Source organism: Arachis stenosperma, chromosome 3 (genome assembly GCF_014773155.1).
Source record: "Arachis stenosperma cultivar V10309 chromosome 3, arast.V10309.gnm1.PFL2, whole genome shotgun sequence".
In the NCBI taxonomy this organism is placed as follows: domain Eukaryota; kingdom Viridiplantae; phylum Streptophyta; class Magnoliopsida; order Fabales; family Fabaceae; genus Arachis; species Arachis stenosperma.
Window position 1 is genome coordinate 170,556,670 of NC_080379.1, and position 23,066 is coordinate 170,579,735.

Below are 23,066 nucleotides of genomic sequence, written 5' to 3' on the forward strand. Positions count from 1 at the left end.
GCCCATACTTTACTTTTAACGACTCCCATCACTTTGGGATTCGGATTTTCAAAGTTCAGTGGTGGGCCCTCAAACCGTCTTCACTCTTCACCCTTCACTCACCGTAGATCGTTACGTACAATGATACGAACTCGTTGCATCTTACGGTTTAAAATAGCAACTATTTAAATAAAGACTTTTAAAATATATTTTTTTTTAAATATTAAAAAATAATTTTTTAATAATTAAAATTTAATATATATAATAATTATTTTTTGTTAAAATTAGATTAAATAAATCAATTTGATCAAAAAATTGATAAATTAAATTTTAAATCGATCTAAATTAATATTTTTTATAAAAATTTATTACAATATTCTTATTATAAAAATAATTAAAATATTTCTATTATATATATATATATATATATATATATATTTTAAAAAGCTTAAATTTTAATTATATGATGTCATAGAAAAAGAGAAAGAATAAGATTTAGAATTCTCAATATATATATCTTTTTCTATCACGAGTAAGGTAATTAAGGAGAGAGTTTAAGATTTCTTAAATGTATCTAATTCTGAAATCAAAGATACTTAAAATTGCTTGTTAGCGAGTAAAAATGTGTTTGGATGCAAAATTTTTTACATCTTTTTATAAAATATCTTTGGCAGACTTACAATCTACTCTGACTATAAATTTTTGGTTTAATAAATCAGATTGAAATTTTGAAATACATAAAACAATTGCTAAAACTTCTTTTTTTAAAAAATATTAATTTAGGCTGATTTAAAGTTTAATTCGTTGATTTTTTAATTAAATTAATTTGTTTGATTTAATTTTGACAAAAATAATACATTTTAATCGATTATATGTCTTAAATTTTAATTGTTAAAAAATATCTTTAAAAAAAAATTAAGTATCTTTATGCGAATGATTCTCTTTAAAATAAGAATTTATCTATCTCATATTATTAGAACATACAAGATTATAAATTAAAAATATTTTTATTAAAATATAAAAATTTACATTTTTTATGTATTTATTTTTTATTTATTAAAAAATAATATTTTTCATTAATAATAAATTTATTACATATTTTAAAAATATATATTAATTAAACCCTTAAATAATTAATTATATTATATATACATTAAAATATTAATAAGAGGATTATTTTGCATAAAAATAATTTTGTTATCTCTATATGAAAATGGCTCACTAATATATATTTTATTATAACATAATTCAAGCAAAAAGTTAATTTATCCTTAAAAGATGGATCAGTTGTAATATAAAAAAATAGATCAGATAGCATATTTCAATTTAAATGAATTAATTTTTAAATATATTTTTTAAACATAATATATATAAAAAAATTTTAAATGATTTCTGATAATTACTTCAAAAGATAATAATACTTTTAATAAAAAATATCATTTTTACTTTTTTATTTTTATTTTTGTAAAATTAATCAATTTTTCTGTCAATATTTTTTTTGTATTAATGGAATAAGACTACATGATAATTAAACTATTGATTTATTTGTTAAGAGCTAATTAAGATTTAAATATTTTTTTTGTTAGGAGTCTCTTGTCTTTTAAGAGTAATTGTTAATATCGTTTAGTTTTTTTATTACCTTTTTTTAACTATATCGGCTAAGTTTATTGTGTAAAATTAAGAAATAATAATAATTTTTAAATTGTTTTTACTTATAAAAATTAAATAAAGAATATTAATAATAAACGTGTTACATAAATATATTTTAGAGAAAAATTATTGTTGAGAAGCTAACTCATCCCACGAAGTTAAATATCAAAAGTCAAAATGAGTATTTTTTTTTTGTTGAAAACCTCGTAATCCATCGAAAAAATTATCAAAGATCGAAATAAGTATTCATTAATCACTCTAATATATAATATAAAGATACTAGACAATCAAATTTATTTTAACTAAGTTCAACTAAGTCAAATTTATATAAACATATTTATATTCTCGTTCACATTTTTCTTCTTCATCCTCGTCTTCTATCACCTTCTTTTATTATTATTATTATTATTATCATTATCATCAGGGTTTTTTTTTTTCTACCACTTCTTTCTTTTTTTTTTCATTTTCTTTTTTTTTCTTATCTTGGCCCTCTTCTTCTTTCTTCTTCTTTGTTTTTTTTATTTTTCTTTTCTTTTTTTTATTCCATTATTATCACTATCATTATCATCATCTTCTTAGTTCAATATCACACAAACATTTTAACAATAACAAAAATGACATAAAAATTTTAGATTAATAATATAAAAAATTTGTTGAAAATAACACATAACTTTTTTATAAATAACACAATTTGTTTTTTAAAAAATCTCATTTTTAAAATATAAACTTACTCAACTACAATATATTTAAATATATTATTTAAAAAATATAACAATTTGTTACAAATAACACAAGAATGACTAAATATCTTATATATGAATAATACCACTCAATTAGTTCCATAATATGAAAAATTACTTAAAAAAAGTCTACACAATTTAAAACTTTCCTTGATCTTCCTCCTCTTCTTCATCATCATCTTTTTCTTATTTTTCTTTTTATTTTACATTCTCATAATTCTTCTTATTTTACTCAATTAACAAGAACTTGTGTCACGGTTAAAAAATTTTGTTATCAAAATTAAGAAACTTTCTATGTTACCGTTAAAAAATTTTGATACTATTTCTAATAAACTTTGCGAAAATTAAAACCTCCTTTCCTCATCATCATCTTGTTTTACATTCTTATAATATTTCTTATTTCACCGTCTTAACAATAACTTGTATCATAGTTAAAAAATGCTGGTATCAATTAAAAAATTTTATGTGCCGCGGTAAAAAAATTTCAGCTTATTTTTTTGCACAATTCAAAATTCTCCGTCCTCTTCTTCTTATTCTTCATTTGCTCCTTTTTATTTCATCCTCCTAACAAAAATAAAAAAAATTAAAAAAAAAAAAGAAACAAAAAAATGTTACAATAAATAGAGAGATGAAGAAGAGGAAAAGGAAAAAAAATACAACGACAACAGGAACAAAAGAAAGATGATATAAGAAAACACGTGAAAAAGAATAAAAAACGCAAAAAAAGAAGTGTGTGATTCACGCACACATTATGTGAGTGATTTTTGTTGAGTTTAGATCAACTTTATTAAACTTAGTTGATAAAAACACTTAGATATATAATAGGAACATATACAATATATCAATTGTTAGATCCGCATTTTTATGCGAAAACATTTTTTGAGTTTTTGTTCATCTTCTTGACTAAGGATAAATGCGGATTGGATTAGATGGCCAAAATCTCGATTCAATCCGCACTAAAATCATCGAATGAGATTGGATCCAATATATGTGTTTTTTAAGCTCATATCCGATCTGATTCGATTGCAGATCGATCGGATATCAAATATATCTACAAAATATAAAAATACTTTAAAAAACTTATTTTTATTAAAAAATGTCAATACAAATTTTTTTCATTATTTTAAACATGTTTACTTTTAAAATAATATTAAATATATATTTTTTAAATAATAAAAATAAAATTGTACAACATATATGATAATTATTAATTGAAATAACGTATAAAAGAATATTTACTCTTTTTCTTTGCGAATCTACGGATATGTGGATACCAACCTGAAATTCGTAATCCGATCCTATTAGTATGCAGATCAGATCAATATCTACCATTTTCGAATTAGATTCGAATAAGCACTGCAGATATGCGATTCTAATCCGATCCATGAACATCCTTATTCTTGACTTTCTCCCTTTAGAATTTTACAAATTTGATATATAAGAGTTACAAATTTAAAAATACACACTTTAATGACTGAAAAATGACAATGTGTCCCTTATCCTTTTTTTTCATTAGATGCACGAGTCCTTCTATAAAAAATTTCAGTAAAGGATGACAAAAAACGATTACGTGTGTCGTAATTTGTATAAGTTGGCTCTCATCAGTCTTACGTGAATGATAACTATTTGATTGATATTGTTTAGCTCCTACATAATCATCAAAATGATGTTCTAATCAAATGGTCATCATCTCTCTGTAATGTTTTTTTTATGATTGTATAGGTAATAAACAGTCCCAATCAAATGGTTATTGGAAGGTTATATTTTATAATAACTTTTTTAACATCAAAAGTTTCAGTAATGATTGTTTAGATATTGAGTCAAAAGATGATTTTTAACGAATTTTTAAAAATCATTTATTATTTTGTTTTGAATTTATATTTTTGTTCGTTTTGATTTTTTTAATATTTTATTTGAATCCAAATGAAAGTATTTTTTTTATTAACATTTATGTTTTAAAGTTAATGAATATTAACTTAAAATTAAAAATGTCAATAATGTGTAGTAGTAGTAAATCGAATCAAGTTTATTCGATTTACTATGCATGTAATGTACAATAGTAATACTAGTAAATCGAATAAAGTTAATTTGATGTACTACTAATACAATATAAACGAGACAAATCGAATCAAGTTGAAAAAGTATATTTTTCTAGTGTAAATTAAATTTATTTGATTCGATTTACATAATAAGTCAAATGAAATATGCATGTAACTAAATTTAATTTAGGACATCTGTATAATTTTTTTTATTTAATTTGTCTATGTAAATTATCCTAATGTTCATAATTAAAGTAAGAATGTTATTAATAAATTAATCGATGTCATTTTTTTAAAATTAATTTTTGTCATTTTTGTATATGCTGATTGGATGTGAGTAACATTTTAAGTTGGTTTTTAATAATTTTTATTTTAGAGAAATCAGTTCTTAACAAAAAAAAATTGTTCTCTGATAATTTAAATATTATATGAATTAATCCCTAGAAAATAAAACAATTTAAAATTTTCACCTATACTCATTTTATATTAAAAAATTAAAATTAAAAATTAATGTGTTATATTGAAAAAATACTAGAGACTAATTATTCTTTTTGTTTAGTTAGAAACTAATTTATTAATGTTTAGTTTTATTAAAATAGCTAATTTAAAGGGGAAAAAAATTTATACTTCTTAAATTAGGTTGGATTGATATTGTAATTAGTTCATTTTTTAGCTTAAATAAATATTGAAGTTTTGAATCTTGTTTTATATATGTAGAACAAGCGACAAGTCATTAAATAAAAATATGGTCAATTAATCTTTAAATTGTCGAGTTAAAAAATATTTTAGGATTGAAATTGAGTCGAGTTAAGTCGGGTGAGACTAAGTTCAAATTTCACTAACGAAAATTAAGATCAACTTATGCTAAACTCATTAACAATCGAACCTATTGTTAAATTTAAATTTGACTCACAAAAAAGTCATGAATTGATTCAACTAACACAAACATGGTTTATAAATTTATATAAATAAATTATAACTTATATATAAAAAAACTATTAATTTTATATATTATCTATTTATTAATAAATATAATTTACAACTTCTATCAAAATTATATATAAAAATAACTTTTATTATTATATTAGTCTCAAACTCATTTAATATATAAACTAAAATCTAGGCTTAAACTCGACTCTCCAGTTCATAAATTTAGCTTATTAAATGGTTAATGAGACAAATACAAGTTAATTTGACTCACTTCTAATATTAAAATATGTTAAAAGCTTGTTTAAATGTTATTAAGTTGTTAGTAGAAAATTATTTTTAATAATTTTTTTTTAATTTTTTAGAATAGTTGTTTGACAAAATTTTAGTAATAAAAATACTAAAAAAATAAAAAATAATTTTTTAAAAAACTATTATTTATATTTTTTAAAATATTTTTATTTAAAAATATTGTTAACCTAATAAATAAATAAAAAATATTTTTATATTATTATATATAATAGTTAATTAAAAAATATTTTTATATAAAATTATTTTATTTTTCAAAAATACTTCTAAAAAATTATTAATTTTTTTTATAAAAATTCTTCCGAACAAATCTTAAGAAATAATAATATAAAAAATATTACTTAGGTTGATTTTGTTTTCGTTTTATTTAATTTTCATTTCCCTTTGCATCTATATATAAATGCAAGAGTCCGCAGCCTTGCTCGCATTGTAGTTGTAACGAGTGAAAGAAGAGAAATTTGCGAAGCACAGAAAAAGATGGGCACCAACCAGGTTTGTGCAGTACTAACAGTCTCTCTGTTTAATTAATTTTATTTGGCCTTGATTCACAAATTTGGAGTAATTAATTAAGTTTGTGAATTCGCGCAGAGTGAGGTTGAGAGGAAGAGTGAGAAAGAGCTCAAGCATCTTGGCTTTGTGAGGATTGCAGCGATTCAAGCCTTTGTTTGCGTCTCAAATCTCTATCAATACGCCAAGCATAACTCTGGCCCTCTCAGATCTGCCGTTGGAACGGTTGAAGGGACTGTTTCCGCCGTTCTCGGCCCCGTATACAACAAATTCAGGGATGTCCCCGACGATCTCCTTGTTTTTGTCGATAACAAGGTGTCTCTTATTTTTTCAATTATTTTAGGTTTATATTCTGCATTTACCATGATTTATTTTGTTTATTGATTTCTGTAGCTGCTATATGTGAATTCAGATCAAGATCTGTTCGTTTTGCAGCTCCACAAGTTTTGTCGATTACAACCGTCTTGCAACTTCCACTTCATCCGAAGCATTCTTTCTATTAACAGCACGATTCTTTTTCTTTTTTTTTTTTTGTTTATTATTATTAAAACAAAAACAAACGCATGATTATCTCTACGCATGCATCCAGAGTTTCTTTTTTTTTTCCTTCTGAAAACATTGCCACTACTAGTAGTATATAGCAATGTTGAATTTTGTGTGTCAGATTAACTGGCCTCTTAGAAATGAGATTAACTCATGTTGTTCAGTTAGTGTATGATACTGATGAACCCCCTGTTTGCATGCTTGGAATTCTATTCATTGTTAGTGAATTGGGAGTTGGAGAATTAATTATGAATGTGGGGCATTATGATTGTGGCAGGTGGATGAAGCTAGCCAGAAATTCGAGGAGCATGCACCTCCATTAGTGAAGCAGGTAGCAAGGCAAGCAAAGGGGTTGATCGAGGAAGTGACACAGAAAGCAGAGAAGGTTGTGAGTGAGGCTCAATCCGGAGGAGCAAAAGCAGCTGCACATTATGTTGCTGAGGAGTCCAAGCACATTGTGCTAACTGGCTCAGTTAAATTGTGGAACGGTCTAAACCACTATCAACTGTTCCATGCAGTGGCAGAGATGGCTGTTCCCACTGCTGCACACTGGTTGGAAAGCTACAACCATGTGGTTGAGGACTTGACTGCTAAGGGTTATGGTGTTTTTCAGTATTTGCCTTTGGTTCCAATTGATGAGATAGCCAAGGCATTTAAACAGGGAGAAGGAGAAGCGAATGTCAATGAGAATGGAGATGGAGGTGTCATTACTGGACAGATAGCACAATCTGAGTAATTTAGCTAGTATGTACTTGTGTTTTAAGAAAGTCTACTTTAGATTAATGTTATGGTATGGTATCCTTGTGGGGTTTAATTAAAGTGGGTATGTATGGGGTTGGGGTGTGAATGGAAATGTAAGAAATGGGTCGAGTTAAAAGACCCATGTAGCTAGCTCTCAAGTCTCAGCAATTATGTAGAAGTTAATGTGGTGTCAGTTGGTGCGATAAATGGTGATGCTTGTTCAGTGCTGTTCTTTCACAAAGTATTTGCTTAATAGATGCAGGATACTAGGACTTGGGTGACTCCATCACCATTTCCTGCAACTTTTAAATTACTATTCATAAATGCCATTATGGATATGATTGAGTGGCCTCGAACAAATATATAACGTCTCATCTTCCTTGTTTTTACTCTCTAGAGTTTAATATGATGTAAGAGACGGAGCTTAACAACAGACGTGCTCAATTCAAGGGTTTTTGGTTTTTTTTTTTATTAAAAAAGTTGGTAGAGCTTTGAGTAACACAGGTTTAGGGTAGGTTAGAATTTAGTGTGGAGTGGGCATTGGCACACACGAAATATGTTGGTTTATCTTTAATGGGTGGACTTTTCAGCTGTCAATGTACCAGGAATATGGAGGAGTTTAGTTTAGTATATAGGTGAGCTAGAGAAATGTGATATACCGTATATATTTAGTAGAGGTGGAAATAGGTCAGTGAACTTGCAATTTGGCCTCCATTTGATTTGGTCTGTTATAAAATAATAATTCTAAGTAATTTAAGTTGATTTAAAAGTCTAATTTTATTAATAGAGCAGGCTCAGATTTACAAAAATAATTTAATAGGTTTGTTAGTTTACCTAAACTTGTTAAAATATAAATTAAATACAAAAAATATTTTTATAATTAAAATAGTTATTAAAAATTTTAAATTTATTATATTTTATTATAAATATTTTTTTATATTTTAAATAATTTAAAACTTTAGATATTATTATAATGACTGAATTTAGTATATTGTATATAAATATTTTTTTAAAAGAAAATTAATTAGTTTAAATATTTTTTATTTTAGTAAAAAATTATATATATAAAGCATTTTATCAAGCTTTAAGTAAGACCAAATTCAATAACAAGCTAGATTTAGTACTTAAAATAAAGTCTATAACAAGCTATAAGGCAGTTCAGACTAGTTAAATACATTACAGACTCGACTTGTTAAGGGTGAAATCTAGCCTGTTAAGGGTGAAATGCCATGACTTAACATGTTTCCACCCCTAACCGTTCGTCTCCACCATTGAGATATAACATAAATTATAGGATAAAGTATATTTTTTGTTCTTGAAATTTTTTAAAACTTTCAAAAAATATTTCTAAGTTTTATTTTGCATCAAATTTATCCAGAACGATTAATTTTTCAAAAGAATTTATTACCAATTCAGGAATAACTTCACAAGAACAATCTTTAACACAAGCAAATCAAACATATTTATCATATATTTTTGTTGGATTAGTCCTAATTTTTTTTAAAAAATTAGTTGTCAGGTGTAACACTCTATCACCCTAAACTTTACCTCTAGTTATAAAGCAAAGGACGACAAAGCGTCATGAAAGTTCTAAAACTCCATACAATAGTATACAAACAAGAAATATTAAGACTAGAAGCCCGATGAAGGAAAAGAAGACTAAAAATGTATAAAATAGAGATACAAAGCACAGAGTGTTCACACTTGATAACAAAAGCGCGTAGACACGAAAGGAACAAAACATAATATATAAAACCTTGTAAAACAGCTCCAGGATACACAAGGTAGTTAACATAAGATAAACAAGTTATATATATCTCCAAAGGTAACTAGCTGCAACCCGCGGAGTTTAGACCGACTAGATAAATAAGATACAACAGAGTTTTGATAATAAAACAGCGACGTCTTATCTCTCAAAGTTTTTAAAAATAAAACCTCTGAGGCATCAAAATACAGTAATCAAAAGTGAGAGATACTATAATAAAATAAAGCAAAAGATAAAACTCGAGTCATCCTCTGCTCTGTCACCATCCGCAAACTCACCGAGGTGGGTTGCGATCTGCATCTGAAAAATAACAACATATGGTATGAAAAATGGGGGTCTTAATATGGTAACAGTGCCCAATAGATAAGATATAAGGTTTCGGGAAGGCAAAGGCAATTCTAGAACTTCAAACCGATATAAAATGAATTCAACTTATAATAAAACCTTAAACCATAAAGTTATCTAACTTATGGATTTTCTAATCTACAGAACACCGCTGTCCCACAGCCTTCGCCAACATATCCTCCATGCGATCCTATTGTCACTGCCTACCGAGCCTCCTCAATCCCAGCAGAAAACACAGATAGATGCAAGTAAGTAAAACAAAAGTAATAGCATATACCGCAAGTAATCCAATTAGCAAGTAAACATGTTATACAAGTTGGCACAATGCAAGTAAACAAAGCAAAGAAACACATAAGAATGCATATGATGAATGCATGTCCTATTGACCGTGATATCACTTGTCGGTTCAATTGCCAACCTGATACATCCCCTCGGGATGTTGCCTTTCTATCACGAATATATAATTGCGCCCTGAGATATAGTTCCCTAGTACACTTTTACGGGATATAGTGCTCGAGCACACTCTTGTGAGCAGAAAGGATGCGAGCGAAAAACACTGCCTCAGACCTCACATCTCAATGTAAGCGGGATTAACCACCGTCCTTACGTCGGCGTTGCAACACTCGCACATGGTATGTGCACTTTATTTTTGTGTATACACATGGTATGCGCACAACACTCGCACAAGCCTTTTTTTTCCTATAACGCCCATCATGCATACGTACACATGACCTCAATTTCCTGCAATTTTTACAGAATTTAGTTTTTAACCATAAACTTCAAACACGCATAACTTTTTTATTAAAAATTATTTTTCGTCTGTTCTTCAAACGTCATAATCTACACGGGCCTCATTTTTATTTAAGAGAAATTTCATAAAATTTAGGAGTCCAGAAACCAAGTTATAACCTGTTGAAGTTGGTTAAAAATAGGTTTTTACAAAAATATACCAAACTCCTATATTTCCAATACCTTCAATCCAATTCAATTCAAATATACCAAATTTCAATCCTAAGCACTTTTACACACTTTCAAGTACTCATCCATCAAATTCTAACGATCCAAAATCTTCAACAACTAACAATTAGATTTCAACCCATCTCAATAAACCATTCAATCCCAACAACAGTTCATAAGTTCACAATTCCAACCATCTTCAACCTAAACATAATTCACAATAATAATTAGGTTTATTTATTTTGTTGATTCTTATAGTTTCACAAAATTTTCAATTAGATCTCTATACTTTTTTCATTTACTTGGGTTCCTGCACTAATTTTTTTTAATTAGGTCCCTCTTGGCAGCAATTCGCTTAATTTTATAGGGACCCAACTAAAAAAAAAATTGGTGCAAGGACCCAAATAAAAAAAAAGTATAGAGACCGAATTAAAAAAAAATTAGTGCAAGGACTCAATTAAAAGGAAAAAAGGTACAGGGACTTAATTAAAAATTTTGTAAAACTATAGGGACCAACAGAATAATTAAACCTTAAAATTATCGTCATAATCATATCCTTACCATATTCATTCATTTCATTTTATTGACTTACCCGGTCACGGCCTCCGCCCAATCCTTCTTATCATTTATCAATCTCATCATCACACATCAATTTCTCATTCAATATGCTCATACCACATTCTCATCCGATAAATCACATATCATACATATTCAATCAACCAATGCATACAATTCAAATCTATCTTATGGTCAACTAGTCTAAGTTTCACACAACATTATATATTAACTAAAGAAAATCGAAACCATATCTTAGCCGATTCTCTCCCAAGCACAAAACACCAAAATGACCTCTCACACAAGTTTTCAAGTCTCCAACAAGTAACCAATGCTCAGTCACCACTTGAGATCAAACCAAGTACTCCAAAACACCAATGTAACTCCAAGCAACATAAAGTTCAATCTAATTCATGCAATATACTCAAAATTAACACTAGGATTCATAATATTCAACTAAACACAAGAATTTAGTAATACATTACCTTGTCCAATGAATCTTGGGGTGAAAGCCACTACTCATCCAAGCTATATTACAACTAAACAACAAAATCATAAAGAAACTCAATACCCAAAAGCTATTTTTGAGTTTGACATAGGACAGAAAAATGGAGCTAGGAATTCGAGTTTCTTACCAATTTTGTTCCAATATAATTAAAGAGCTCGACGAGAAGATTGCGTGGACGCAAATGACGCGTCAATCGGAACTCCGAATCACAACATATGATCAAATGAAGGAGGTGGTGAATAGTAGCAATTGGAGTTTCACTCTCTTCTTCAATCTCAATTGGTTCCTCCCTCTATTAGTGATGAATGAGCTGAATGGCTCGCTAATAAGGCTTTATATATGGTGGACTTGGGCTTAATTTTAGTTCGGTCCAATTAGTTATCGTTTTTGGTTTATTTGACTCAATCTCGAGCCAAAACCCTTAAAATAAGTATCCGATTTTCTATTCTAAATATTTCTCTAAGTATTTCTATAGTTTTTATTTCTCATACGAAGTGCCCGACAGACTTAAGTTAGTACTACTGGCTAAATTAACAGTACGTATTTTTTCGTAAAAAATTACATTTTTCTACTCAAAAAAATTTGCTGAATCCAAATCTCACTTTCAAAATTTTAAATTAATATTTCTGAATTTCCTAACCTATTTCAAATAATTAAAATATTATTTTAATTAAATGGCTAAATAAATAGGTTCATACATCAGGGGCATATTTGATGCAAACAAAATTTTTGGGACAAAATTGAAACAAAATAAAATTTAGAAGTATTTTTAAAATTTTCAACAAACTTTAAGAAAAAAAATATATATTTTACCTTAAATTATATCAATGGTCAAGATTTTGGAAGCTATGTTTGAGTGAACATGAAAGGGAGCACCTCATGGTCGGTGTTCATTTGCTAACCTGAACAAGTGTATGGGTGAACAGGACTGGTAACTCTAACGTTGAATGCTGAATGTGGGTCGACGAGGGATGGTACCTGCAATGACACTTTGATACCCAAGTCAAAGAGCATTCATAGAGGTGTAGTGAAATTAGAATTAAGTTCATATCTTTTGGGGAGCTTTGTGCCCCCTATTTGTAGTAGTTATGAGTGCCTGCCGAGGATCCCTTGATTCAAGGAGATCTCGTGATTTCTTTCTTTTTCTAGCATAGACAAGGTTAATTGCGGAATCAAGGGATATTATACCGAATCTTGTCTTTTTTAGGTTTAAATGGGCCTCCCTCTTTGGGCCTTTATTGACGGGCCGCTTTGATAGGTCGTGGCAAAAGGTTAGGAGTTATGATCTAGAACAATAGCTTGAGATCGGTTTTGTATTTGAAAAGTATTTGAGCTTTTGAATTATTTTCATTTTTATTGTAGAATATTTAAAAATATTTTGATTTTTATGTAAATTTAAAAATAATTATTTTACATAATATTATTTAGAGACTAGTTAGTGAAAATATAAGAAATTTAGACATATAAAATTGAATGATATGTTAAAAATCTTGTCATTGTTTCGTGTATAACTTGGTTGAGGTTAATTTTTGTTTCCAATGGTAGGGAAAAGTTGAGGGAGGTTGGGGCTGGGAATAAGAAGTTTACGAGGCGTTACCAGTAGGAAGTTTTTCTCTTTTTCATTGATGATATTGGTATGAAATGCTATGATGTTGAGAAACTTGAATATTGGGAATTAGGATGGAAATTTTGTGGCAATGTTTGATCAATTTGCTCGACTAGGATCCATTATAAGCTCAAAGAATTAGACATGTCAAACATGGAATATGTTTTGCTGGAAAATTAGTCCAAAGGATTTGTTCGTTTTAATTTCTTACTAAGTATGATTTTGATCCCTATAATTTTGGTAAAAAATCAAACTCGTCCTTAACGATTTTTTTCATTCAAAATCATCTCTAACATTAAATTTTATTTCAAAATCGTCCTTTTAGACCAACACCCTTCTTCCCCAATTTTTCCCTATCATCTCAATTTCTCATCTTCTCGATTCATGTTCTTATACCTAACAGGAAACATGTTCCTCTCTTCTTAACGCTCAGCTCAACATTGACGCAGTTAACGACCAATGCCTCGTCATCCCTGATGTTCAATTCTCCGAAATTGAACTCGGAGAGATAGCCGGAATGATGAATGACGTTGAACTTGAACGGAACTCCCATGTGCTTGGCGAACTTCTCCATCATGGCACCTATCTCTTTCATGACCCTTTGCGCTGCAGGGTCAAATCCTTTGTGAGCATCGTTATGGGGATCGCCTCTTGGAACTTGAACACTGTCTTTGCTGCTAGCATTGTTACTCCATTCTCCGCATCTCCTCCTATTCTGTTCAACTCCTATGTCATTTACCAATGTCTCAGTCGCCTACGATTTGCTGCTAGCGTCTTTGCTTGTCCGTGTCGTTGCCGCCAGTGTCTCTATCTTCCTGCATTACTGCCACCAGCATCTCTACCACCCGCTTGTCTACTTGCCTCTTTGTTTTCCTTCTCGACCACATCTCTGTTTGTCTTTTTGCTCTGTCTTTGCATACCTTGTCTGACTCTGTCTTAGTTGCTGTCCTCCCTCGTCCTTAGTTAAGACTTACTGCTCTCTCAATTTTTGTAGACAATTTTAAAACAAAATTTAACATTAAGGACGATTTTAAACGTAAAAAAATTTTAGAGACGATTTTAATTTTCAACTAAAATCATAGAGATCAAAATCGTACTTAACCCTTTTTTTTTTTCATTGATATAAGAAGGGGTATATTAGTAGAAGAAACTGGTAGCAAATATCTAACAAAGAGATTTAGATTATCTGAAAATTAGCTAAAAACAACAAACAAGGTGCATGACAATTATGTAACGAAGAGAACATGATCACCAACAGGAATTCCAGTAATGGAAGAATTTCATTTGCTTCATAACTTTGCAACAACGACGGTCAACAACCTTGTCTCTTAGCTGGGCATTTACGAGAAATCACTATACTTCCATGAGGGTCCTTTTTGTCATTACATCACTCTTTAAAGGATAAAAGGTTTATTGCAACCGACTCGAACAAATAAACATCATATTCCCGTTTTTGTCAAGGAACAGGTGATAATTTGGCTAATTTGTTTGGTTATGAATGTAAAAATGGTGATATATTTTAATATTTTATTTTTTTGTATTTTTTAAAATTGTGAAAAGTGTACAAATTGGAGGGTTTGATTTTTGTACTTTAAAATTTTTTATTTTTTTTAACATAAATCGGACAGTTTGATTTCTGTACATCTAATAAATTAGACGGTTTAATTTCTGCTTCTTTAGATAAATGATTCCACATTTGAGAATAACACTCAAATAATCCACATTTTAAAAAAAAAATACCATTATCACTCCAATATTAAATATAAAAACTTCTGATAATTTTTCTATACATTATCTTGTCAACTTTTTTCAATAAAAAATAAGAAAGAAGTAAAAGAAGAAAAATTCAGAAAAAAATTAAAGCTTAATTCAATCCATAAAATACATAAACTTTTGATTATAGGTAAAACGGCAGAAGCTCAACAGTTAGTATTCAAGTAAACACAAGCATGATAATAATTCACATGCAGTAATTTTTATAAAAAAAATTATATTTAGTAATTGTTAGATAATATTTTAGTTAATAAATAAATTATTCAATAATTTTTAACATTAATTTTACAGTAAAAAAAATTGCACGTGATGTTACATTAAATTTCACCTTTTACAAATGTTACACACACTTTAATTTTGTATTTTAAAAAAATAAAATTTAAATAATTATTAATTAATAACCATGTAAAAAATCAAGATTACAAAGGAAATATTTGGAGTTCATTTGCCTGTATTTAAAAAGAGGAAACAATATAAGAATATGGATGAATGCATCAACATGAAGCGATCATTGATAGCCGAAAAAGAGTGGAGGAGTACCTAAGAAGTATGGGAGGAGTTCTTCGTAGGGCTCCATGCGGCCTGGGACCTTGGCGATCTGGGCGTCCCAAGCGAGCTGAGAGTTGTGGCGGTCGAAGGTCCAGAAGCCATAGGGTCGCATAGGGATGTTCCACATCTCCTTGGTCTTGGCGCACCTTTCTTTCACGGCATAAACGTGCTCCCTGAACTTCCGATCCCTTTGCTCTGGATCTTCCATCATCTTTAGTATCAAGTGTTCCGCAAATTCCATTATGAATCCCATCTCATCTCCCCCTTTCTGCTCTGCATTTCAATGCGACAACACAAATCGTCATAATCTATAAAGTAAGCAGAAGATGAATTAGAGGGATAACACATATTACGTACCTGTTACTGTTAGGATATGCAACTCCGACCACTGCTTTGTCAAATACACCCTGCGGAACAATTGCAGCGTATGTATTTCCTCCAAGGAGAAGAAAACTATGCTCTCTTTTTGGCTGGGTTCAAATTCATTTCATAAATCAGTTTAATCCTTAATATTATTTAATGGCCTAGCAAGTACCAATTTAAATCGGTTCATAAGTATTTTTTTTTTAACTTATAAAAAAACTACTCATAAATTTATGAGGAGAACACAAGAGGAGAAAGAAAGAATAGGAAAGGCGAAGAAAATTAAAACTTGAGAATGAGTGATTCCTAAAGAATAAATTATGAATATAATAATAAATTTATTCTTTTTTTTAATGCTTTTTATAATATTTGTTGTTAAGAAAAATTTAATTAAAAAAATTTAGTTTAAAGATTTAATTAAAAAATATAAAAATTTAATTAAAATTTTGACAAAATTATAAAGACTAAATAGAATAATTAAACTTTTTAATTAATTAAGTCATGTGAACTACTTTCATACATTATATTTTTGAAGGTACAGGACTTAACTTGAAAATTAAGAATCAAATTCTTTAATCAAACAAATTTCAAGATTAAAATGGCCAACACTCTCTTTTTATTACTAACCTAATATGTACTATCTCCAGAGACTATTTTTGGTCAAACACAAATGGTTTGTAACTTGTAATTCTATTAAATTATTGATAATATTTTCCGTATAATAATAATAATAATAATAATAATAATAATAATAATAATAATAACGAATTTAAAGATGATAGCATAGTTGTCAGAACCGGACCGGACCGGCCGGTTCGACCGAAAAACCGGTAAACCGGACTATCTACCGGTCCGGTCCGATATTTAGACCGTATAAGGTTGAGAACCGGTATGGATCGGTCAAATCCGGTGTGAACCGGTGAAAACCGGTCAAATTCGGTGAAAACCGGATCGGTTTGAGTCACTTGGTCAACGTTGAAGGTGAATCTACAATGGACTAGCGATATGCAACTCCACGATGCTCTACACCCTCCAGCGCTGCCAAGTGTCGCTTGTGATGATTTTTGGAAAATTTTCCAAAATGCTTCCAATGGGACTCGAACCCATTCCTTCAGCCTAAAGCCAACAAGCTTCTTCCAGACAAATTATAATACATATAGCATTCTTTCTTTTTTACTTCTATTCAATTTATTTTAATTTCAAAGTCACTCATTTTTAAATCAATTACATTTTATTTAAATATAAATTTTATTAAATATATACAAATTAAAAATATAAACAAAAAATTTAATTAACCACAATTTATTTTTTTAATATATTATTTTATTTTTTATCTTCATGAGGTTGATAGTTGAAAATCGCTAGATGATATTTAGTTAAACTAGTCAAATCATCTAACGGTTCTTAAATATCAACTTCACAAAAAAATAATTGTATGTGACTTTTCACCAATAATAATATAACAATAAAATAAATATAAACTAATTAATAAAGTATTAAAATTTAAAAATGATAATTATTTTTATAAAGAAAAAATAAAAATACTAATAATAAAAAAATAATTAAATTTTATATAATTATTTAATTATACCGAGTTAACCGGTTCGACCAGTGACCCAACGGTTGAACCAGTGACCCAGTGACCCAGTAACCTTACCGGTTCGATCACCGGTTCGGTTCTGACAACTATGGATGATAGTTTCATTTAAATTGAAGTTTAAGGCTTGTAATTCGTAAAGTACGTTATGAATTTAGAAAGCTAAATTCTAAGAATTCTCTAATTCTAGGTATTATTTAACCTCCTTTTTGTTCTTTTCTTTTATTTATTTTTCATGGTAACGGGTTGATGCCATAAATAATGGTTATTTTATTCTACACAAACAAGTTGGTTTGTCATGTTCTAATTTCTTTTTGGAATTTCACCAGCCCAGCAGCCCTTGATTCTAATAGCGGACAAGGTTAACCACTTAAGTCAAAAAAAAAAAAAAAAAGAAACAAAGTTAGGTAGAAGGCTATGTGAACGCAGACATGAGAAATGAGATAACCGAAGCAACAAATTAATAATAGCAACATACCTATTAAATTCTAGTCAGTCGTGTCTGGTGTTTTTTTTTTTTTTTTTTTTGTTATTACAAATTAAGTATTGCTTTCTAATTTCAAAAAGCTATTAATTAATTTTTATTTATACTATATCCTTTACTATTAAATAGAGAATGAAAATAGTATTAAAAAAACTTGAGTCTTTTTCTTTTGATTGTTTATATTTTTAGCACAGCTAAAAAGAAACACATAATAAGAATGCGCGAGAGTAATAATTAAGATTCTGGAATCAAGAAGTTGAATTTTCTAAATTTCATTGATCAAGAATGAGAATTTACTGCATCTTCTTACAATTTTTTACAATCAACATGGATAATCAATTAAATTTTAACTAAGTCTATACTTTTAATTAATAATAATTTATAAACCTTTTTTTTGGTATAATAGACTAATAATCTATAAAGCTTTTAACAACTTTCAGTTCTCTTAGGATTATCAGGCGTATGGGTTGGACTTATAAATGCGGAGCCCAATCTTAATCAAATGAAAGTAAAAGCATTTTCTTCTCACATGTATTTTATTGGCCAGTTTGGGTAATAGCTTAATTAAACTTTTTTTGATAAAATAGTTTAAATAATAAATAATTATATTAAAAATAGTTTATAAATAAATTATTCTATGTTTGAGTTTTTAGTTTTAAAAATATTTATTTTATAAAAATATGATAAAAAGTAATAGTATTATAAAAAAAAATATTTTTTAACTTTTTTATAATCTCCTAAATAATTTTTTAAAAAGCTGTAATTTGATTTTAAAAATTATATCAGACATTAATACTACTATTTTTCATAACTTAAAAAATTTTAAAAAAATACTTTTAAAATTTTTTAAACGGATACTTAGTCTAATAGTATTAGTATTCACTTTAGTGTAGGAGTGAACTACTTACACAATTAAAAAAAATTCAAAATTTAAAAATGGCATGAACTACTTTTAGTTCAGGGATGAACTACTTTCTAATTTGTTCCAAAAAGAAAATTTATTTACCTTTATTGGGGTCTGGAGCCTTTAATATTTTTAGCCATAAATTGACGACAATAATTCCGGATGTGGGCCTTCATATTAGATTGGGCTTGGACTACCAACCCATACCTCTAGGGTTTAATGCGACTGAAATAAATAATGAACATTGCAGAAAGAATAAGTGCGCTCCCACCCACCATTCCCCCATTCCCTTTACCTTCTTCGTCCTCTCATTAAATTATGTAAGTATGCTTTCTCTGAATGACATATTAATAATCAATGTCATAAATATTCAGCTCTTAACTCACATAACTTATGGAATATGATTCAATTTTTCTAAATCAAAAGTATTTTATAAACGGCTGGCATATTCCAATTTGGAAATAAATCTTTTTCAATTTTTTTTAATAATTAAAAAAGTAAATATAATTTTTTATTATTAATTTTATAAGTGGAACAAAAAAATATAAAAAAATTTAAAAAATTAAAATTATACTTTACTTTTTTAATTATTAAAAAAAAATTAAGAGGATCTCATTTTTCCTAATTTGCAAGATCCATTCCCAGTGCTAGCCAGCTGCGTGTTTCTCCTACTTCCTTAATTCTTTATTTCTTTCCTTCTTTTGTTTTTTTTTTTCTTTTAATCCTTTATTCTGGTTAGTAGTTGGTCATCCCCTAAATATTGAACATGCCATTTACATTATTATAAATAAAGAGTAATATTATGTAATTAATAAATATTATTTTTTTTGTTTAATACTTGACTAACAATATTTTGTATTTATATTTATAAAAATTTTGTATATAAAAATATATAGCTTATATTTATATTTATTAGAGTTTTATACATATAAACTAATATAATTTATATACATAAATTAATAAAATTTATTTATTAAAAATAATTTAGTTTTTGTACTGATTAAATGATAATGATAAAAAATATTAAAAATTGCTGAATAAAATTTTTTTATAAATAAATAAATAATGAACATGACTTTCACAATGTTTAGAATTCACGATCCAATTGTAAGAGATACCCATTTTTTAATGTCGTTTACAAGGTATAGTACTTTAAAATTAAATAAAAATATTCCTTATGTATTACAAAAATATTATTTGAATATAAGTTATATATATATATATATATATATATATATATATATATAAACAGAATCACATAAAAATTAGCGTGCTCTATAAATAATTAATGAGATCCGCCTAATAATAATTGGCAAATTAGTGTTTATGTAGAAATATCTAAAATATTATATTATTAAAAAAGTACTCATTAAAAAAAAAATACGTGATCATTTGTTTTAAGAGGAGATATTTGGTGTTGTTGCTTATTAAGATAAATATTGCTAGTTCTCCTTGGTTTACTACCAGTTGGATTAAAGATTTAAAGGGATAAAACTCAATCGTGACCCCTAATTTTCAATGAAACAGACAGGAAATGATTTTTTTTCTATTTATTACACTTATTTTTCCTTTCGCAATGTCTTGAAGCTACTAATTAATTAATTAAATTAATAATTGCATAACGAGATCATTTCATTCATGTGAGGATGCTACCATAAAAATTAGAAAGATATATGTGTTTTTATTAAAAAATTAATAAAAATGCCATCTTTTCACAATGTTAACTTTATTTTGTTTCACAAGGAAACCCAATTATCCAAGTAATGCAGCGGCACTAGATCAAGAAAGTTAAGCGCTTCTTGCCACCAAACCCCTATTTTAAAATTTCACACTAACCCAAAGTTCGTTGTATTGCTAATGTCTAAAAAATAAAGAATCTTTAAAAAACAAACTCTGTAGGAGTTAATTAAATAAAATTTTCTAGTTGCCTTGCTGTTAACAAAGGAGAATTGTAACATTACTTATCAACTACAGCATCAGCTCAAAATCTTAATTTACTTTTTTCCTTCTTTTTTTTCTCTGTGGGGTACACAGTGACGAAGAATTTACCGAAAATAACTCAGGTAAGTAGGCCAATAAAAAAGGAATGAGAAAAATTAAAAAAATCTCCTTCATTTTTTCTGGGAGTGTTTTCCCACTATACATAAAAAGGAGGACAACATAATTTTCTCTCTCTCAACGCCTCATCTAGCACAGTTCCGTTGAACTGTCAAAAATAGAGACTTCCCGTTACTGTTACCGTCATCGTTACAATAAAAAAAATCTTCTAACTATCCACCGCCATCACGGCGTCAGCGTCTACGCCGTCATCAACGACGTCATCTCCGTCGTCCTCGAGCCACCGCTCCACGGGGGTGCACTCCGCCTTGTGCCGAAACTTCCAATCAAGCGCCTGGCAGGCGCGTGAACAATAGTTCACCGCGCCACACACCGAGCACCTTCGAAACTCGTGCTTCCTCGTCTCTGGCCGACCGCAACCGGCATGAGAGCACAACCTCAGTCCCTGACCGGCAGACGCGTCCCGAGCCGCGAACCATTCCGACAGGAACCTGCTCGCCGGATGTGCCTCCGGCATCGGAACATTGCACCCGAAGTCGCTCAGCAGCGGGCAACCTGCCGCTGACCCGGCGAACTGGCGGAGCGGGTGGATGTTCCATGTCAGCCACTGGCGCGCAGCAGATCCGGCGGAGATCACGGCGGCGAGTTCCCTGGCGTTGGCCTGAACAAGGAAGCGCCTCCCCTCCGCGATGTTCTGGCGAACGCCGTATCCATCCTGAAGGCAGTGGCCTAGCTCCCGCAGCGCGTCGACGTGGCCGAGGAAGGCGGCGCGTGCGCACAAGGCAACTCCGGCACGGAGGTCCTTGTCATTCTTGGTGCCTCCGCTACCGTTGAACTGTATAACGGCGAGCGAATAGAGAGCTCGCGCGTGAGAGTTCATGGCTGCCTTGGCCATGAGTGAAGCCCCGCTCCCTCTGTTCTGCAAACAGTAGAACCGAATCTGCAGAAACAGAAGAAACAGTTTTCCCGTTCAAAGCTGCAACTCCAAGATTTCAAATTCCAAATTCTTTTTTTTATATAGTTTGAATTTTTGAATCAGTTACTAACCATGCCTAGAGTATAGCATGCTTCAACATTTCCTGCATCTGCACACTGTTTGAGGAACCGGTGCGCCGAATCGCACCAGTTCTTTGCTCTAATAGAGAAAGTCCTCGGAGATGCTTTCGATAACACAAGAGAATGGAGACCTAAACTGTTTAATCTCCTGCATCTGTTCAACACAATAAAATAGAGTATCAGAAACTGAATTTCTAATCAAGTAATATTTGAATTAATTAATTAATTAATACATACGTGATTAAAACATTGACAAAATCGGAAGGGGAAGTAGCGGAGGAGCTAAGCTTGCAGAAGATAGAGATTACAAGGTCGTCCGGCAAAGACTCGAAAAAATCGCATTCGCCGGCGGCCTTTTCCGGCAACCTCTTGTGCCTTTTCCTGAGGCTAAAAATATTAGAGTCTTCGGAAACATTATGCTGCAACTTGTTGTTCTTTCTCTTCCCAACCCCTACGGAACACATCCTTGTTACTACTCCAGGTGCAGAATAACACAATCCTCTTCTTGTTCTCATTCCTCCGAGATAGCAATAATAATCTCTTGGTTGAGAGATAGAGGGAGAGGAGCGAATGAAGCAAGGAGGTTATATATAAAGAAGGGACAATGGGGCCTTCACTCCAAACCACAACAACAGCTACGACGCAGCCGAACGTTTATTTATTTTATTTTATTTCATTTCAATCTGACACAATAATATCGATGTGGGCCCGTGGCCATTAATTTACAGAAACAACCCTAATGTTGTCGTTTATAATGGTCAAATGCCGTTGACCCAGATCCGCATAGGCGTCCTTCCCTCCTGCGTTAACCTGATGCTGTGAAATGTAATAACAGCGGTTGGCTCCTCTTTTGTACTGCATCAACAACAATATGCTTCACCCTTGTCTGCACGCTTAATTTTTTTGCGTGTTTTATTAGAAAAAACTAAATGAAAAGATAAGAAAATAGAGAATATTAAAAAGGAAGGAGAAGAGGGGATATGGGGAAGAAAAGAGTAAAGTAACACACCTTCTCGCCGGTTGGCCCTCGCTAAATATGCATCCAGTTAGTTTTGAAAGCGGTTAAATTTGTTGGGAGTGAAACAACTAACTTGGGTTATTTTGAAATTCA

The 23,066-nt window shown here is 29.8% G+C and overlaps 2 protein-coding genes across 2 annotated transcripts; one reads left to right on the plus strand and one right to left on the minus strand.

Annotated features, from left to right (window-relative positions):
* Positions 1-6,040: 6,040 nt before the first annotated feature.
* LOC130970545 (REF/SRPP-like protein At1g67360) lies at positions 6,041-7,658 on the plus strand. Its single transcript, XM_057896661.1, has 3 exons — positions 6,041-6,136; positions 6,233-6,466; positions 6,972-7,658. Exons 1-3 carry the CDS (start codon positions 6,122-6,124, stop codon positions 7,428-7,430), a joined length of 708 nt encoding a protein of 235 aa, XP_057752644.1. The 5' UTR covers positions 6,041-6,121; the 3' UTR covers positions 7,431-7,658.
* A 13,259-nt stretch (positions 7,659-20,917) lies between these two features.
* Positions 20,918-22,583, minus strand: LOC130969157 (F-box protein At1g67340). Its single transcript, XM_057894771.1, has 3 exons — positions 22,193-22,583; positions 21,947-22,109; positions 20,918-21,839 (listed from the first exon to the last, which is right to left on the minus strand). The coding sequence occupies exons 1-3, from the start codon at positions 22,468-22,470 to the stop codon at positions 21,108-21,110; spliced, it is 1,173 nt and encodes a 390-aa protein (XP_057750754.1). The 5' UTR covers positions 22,471-22,583; the 3' UTR covers positions 20,918-21,107.
* Between the last annotated feature and the right edge of the window lie 483 nt (positions 22,584-23,066).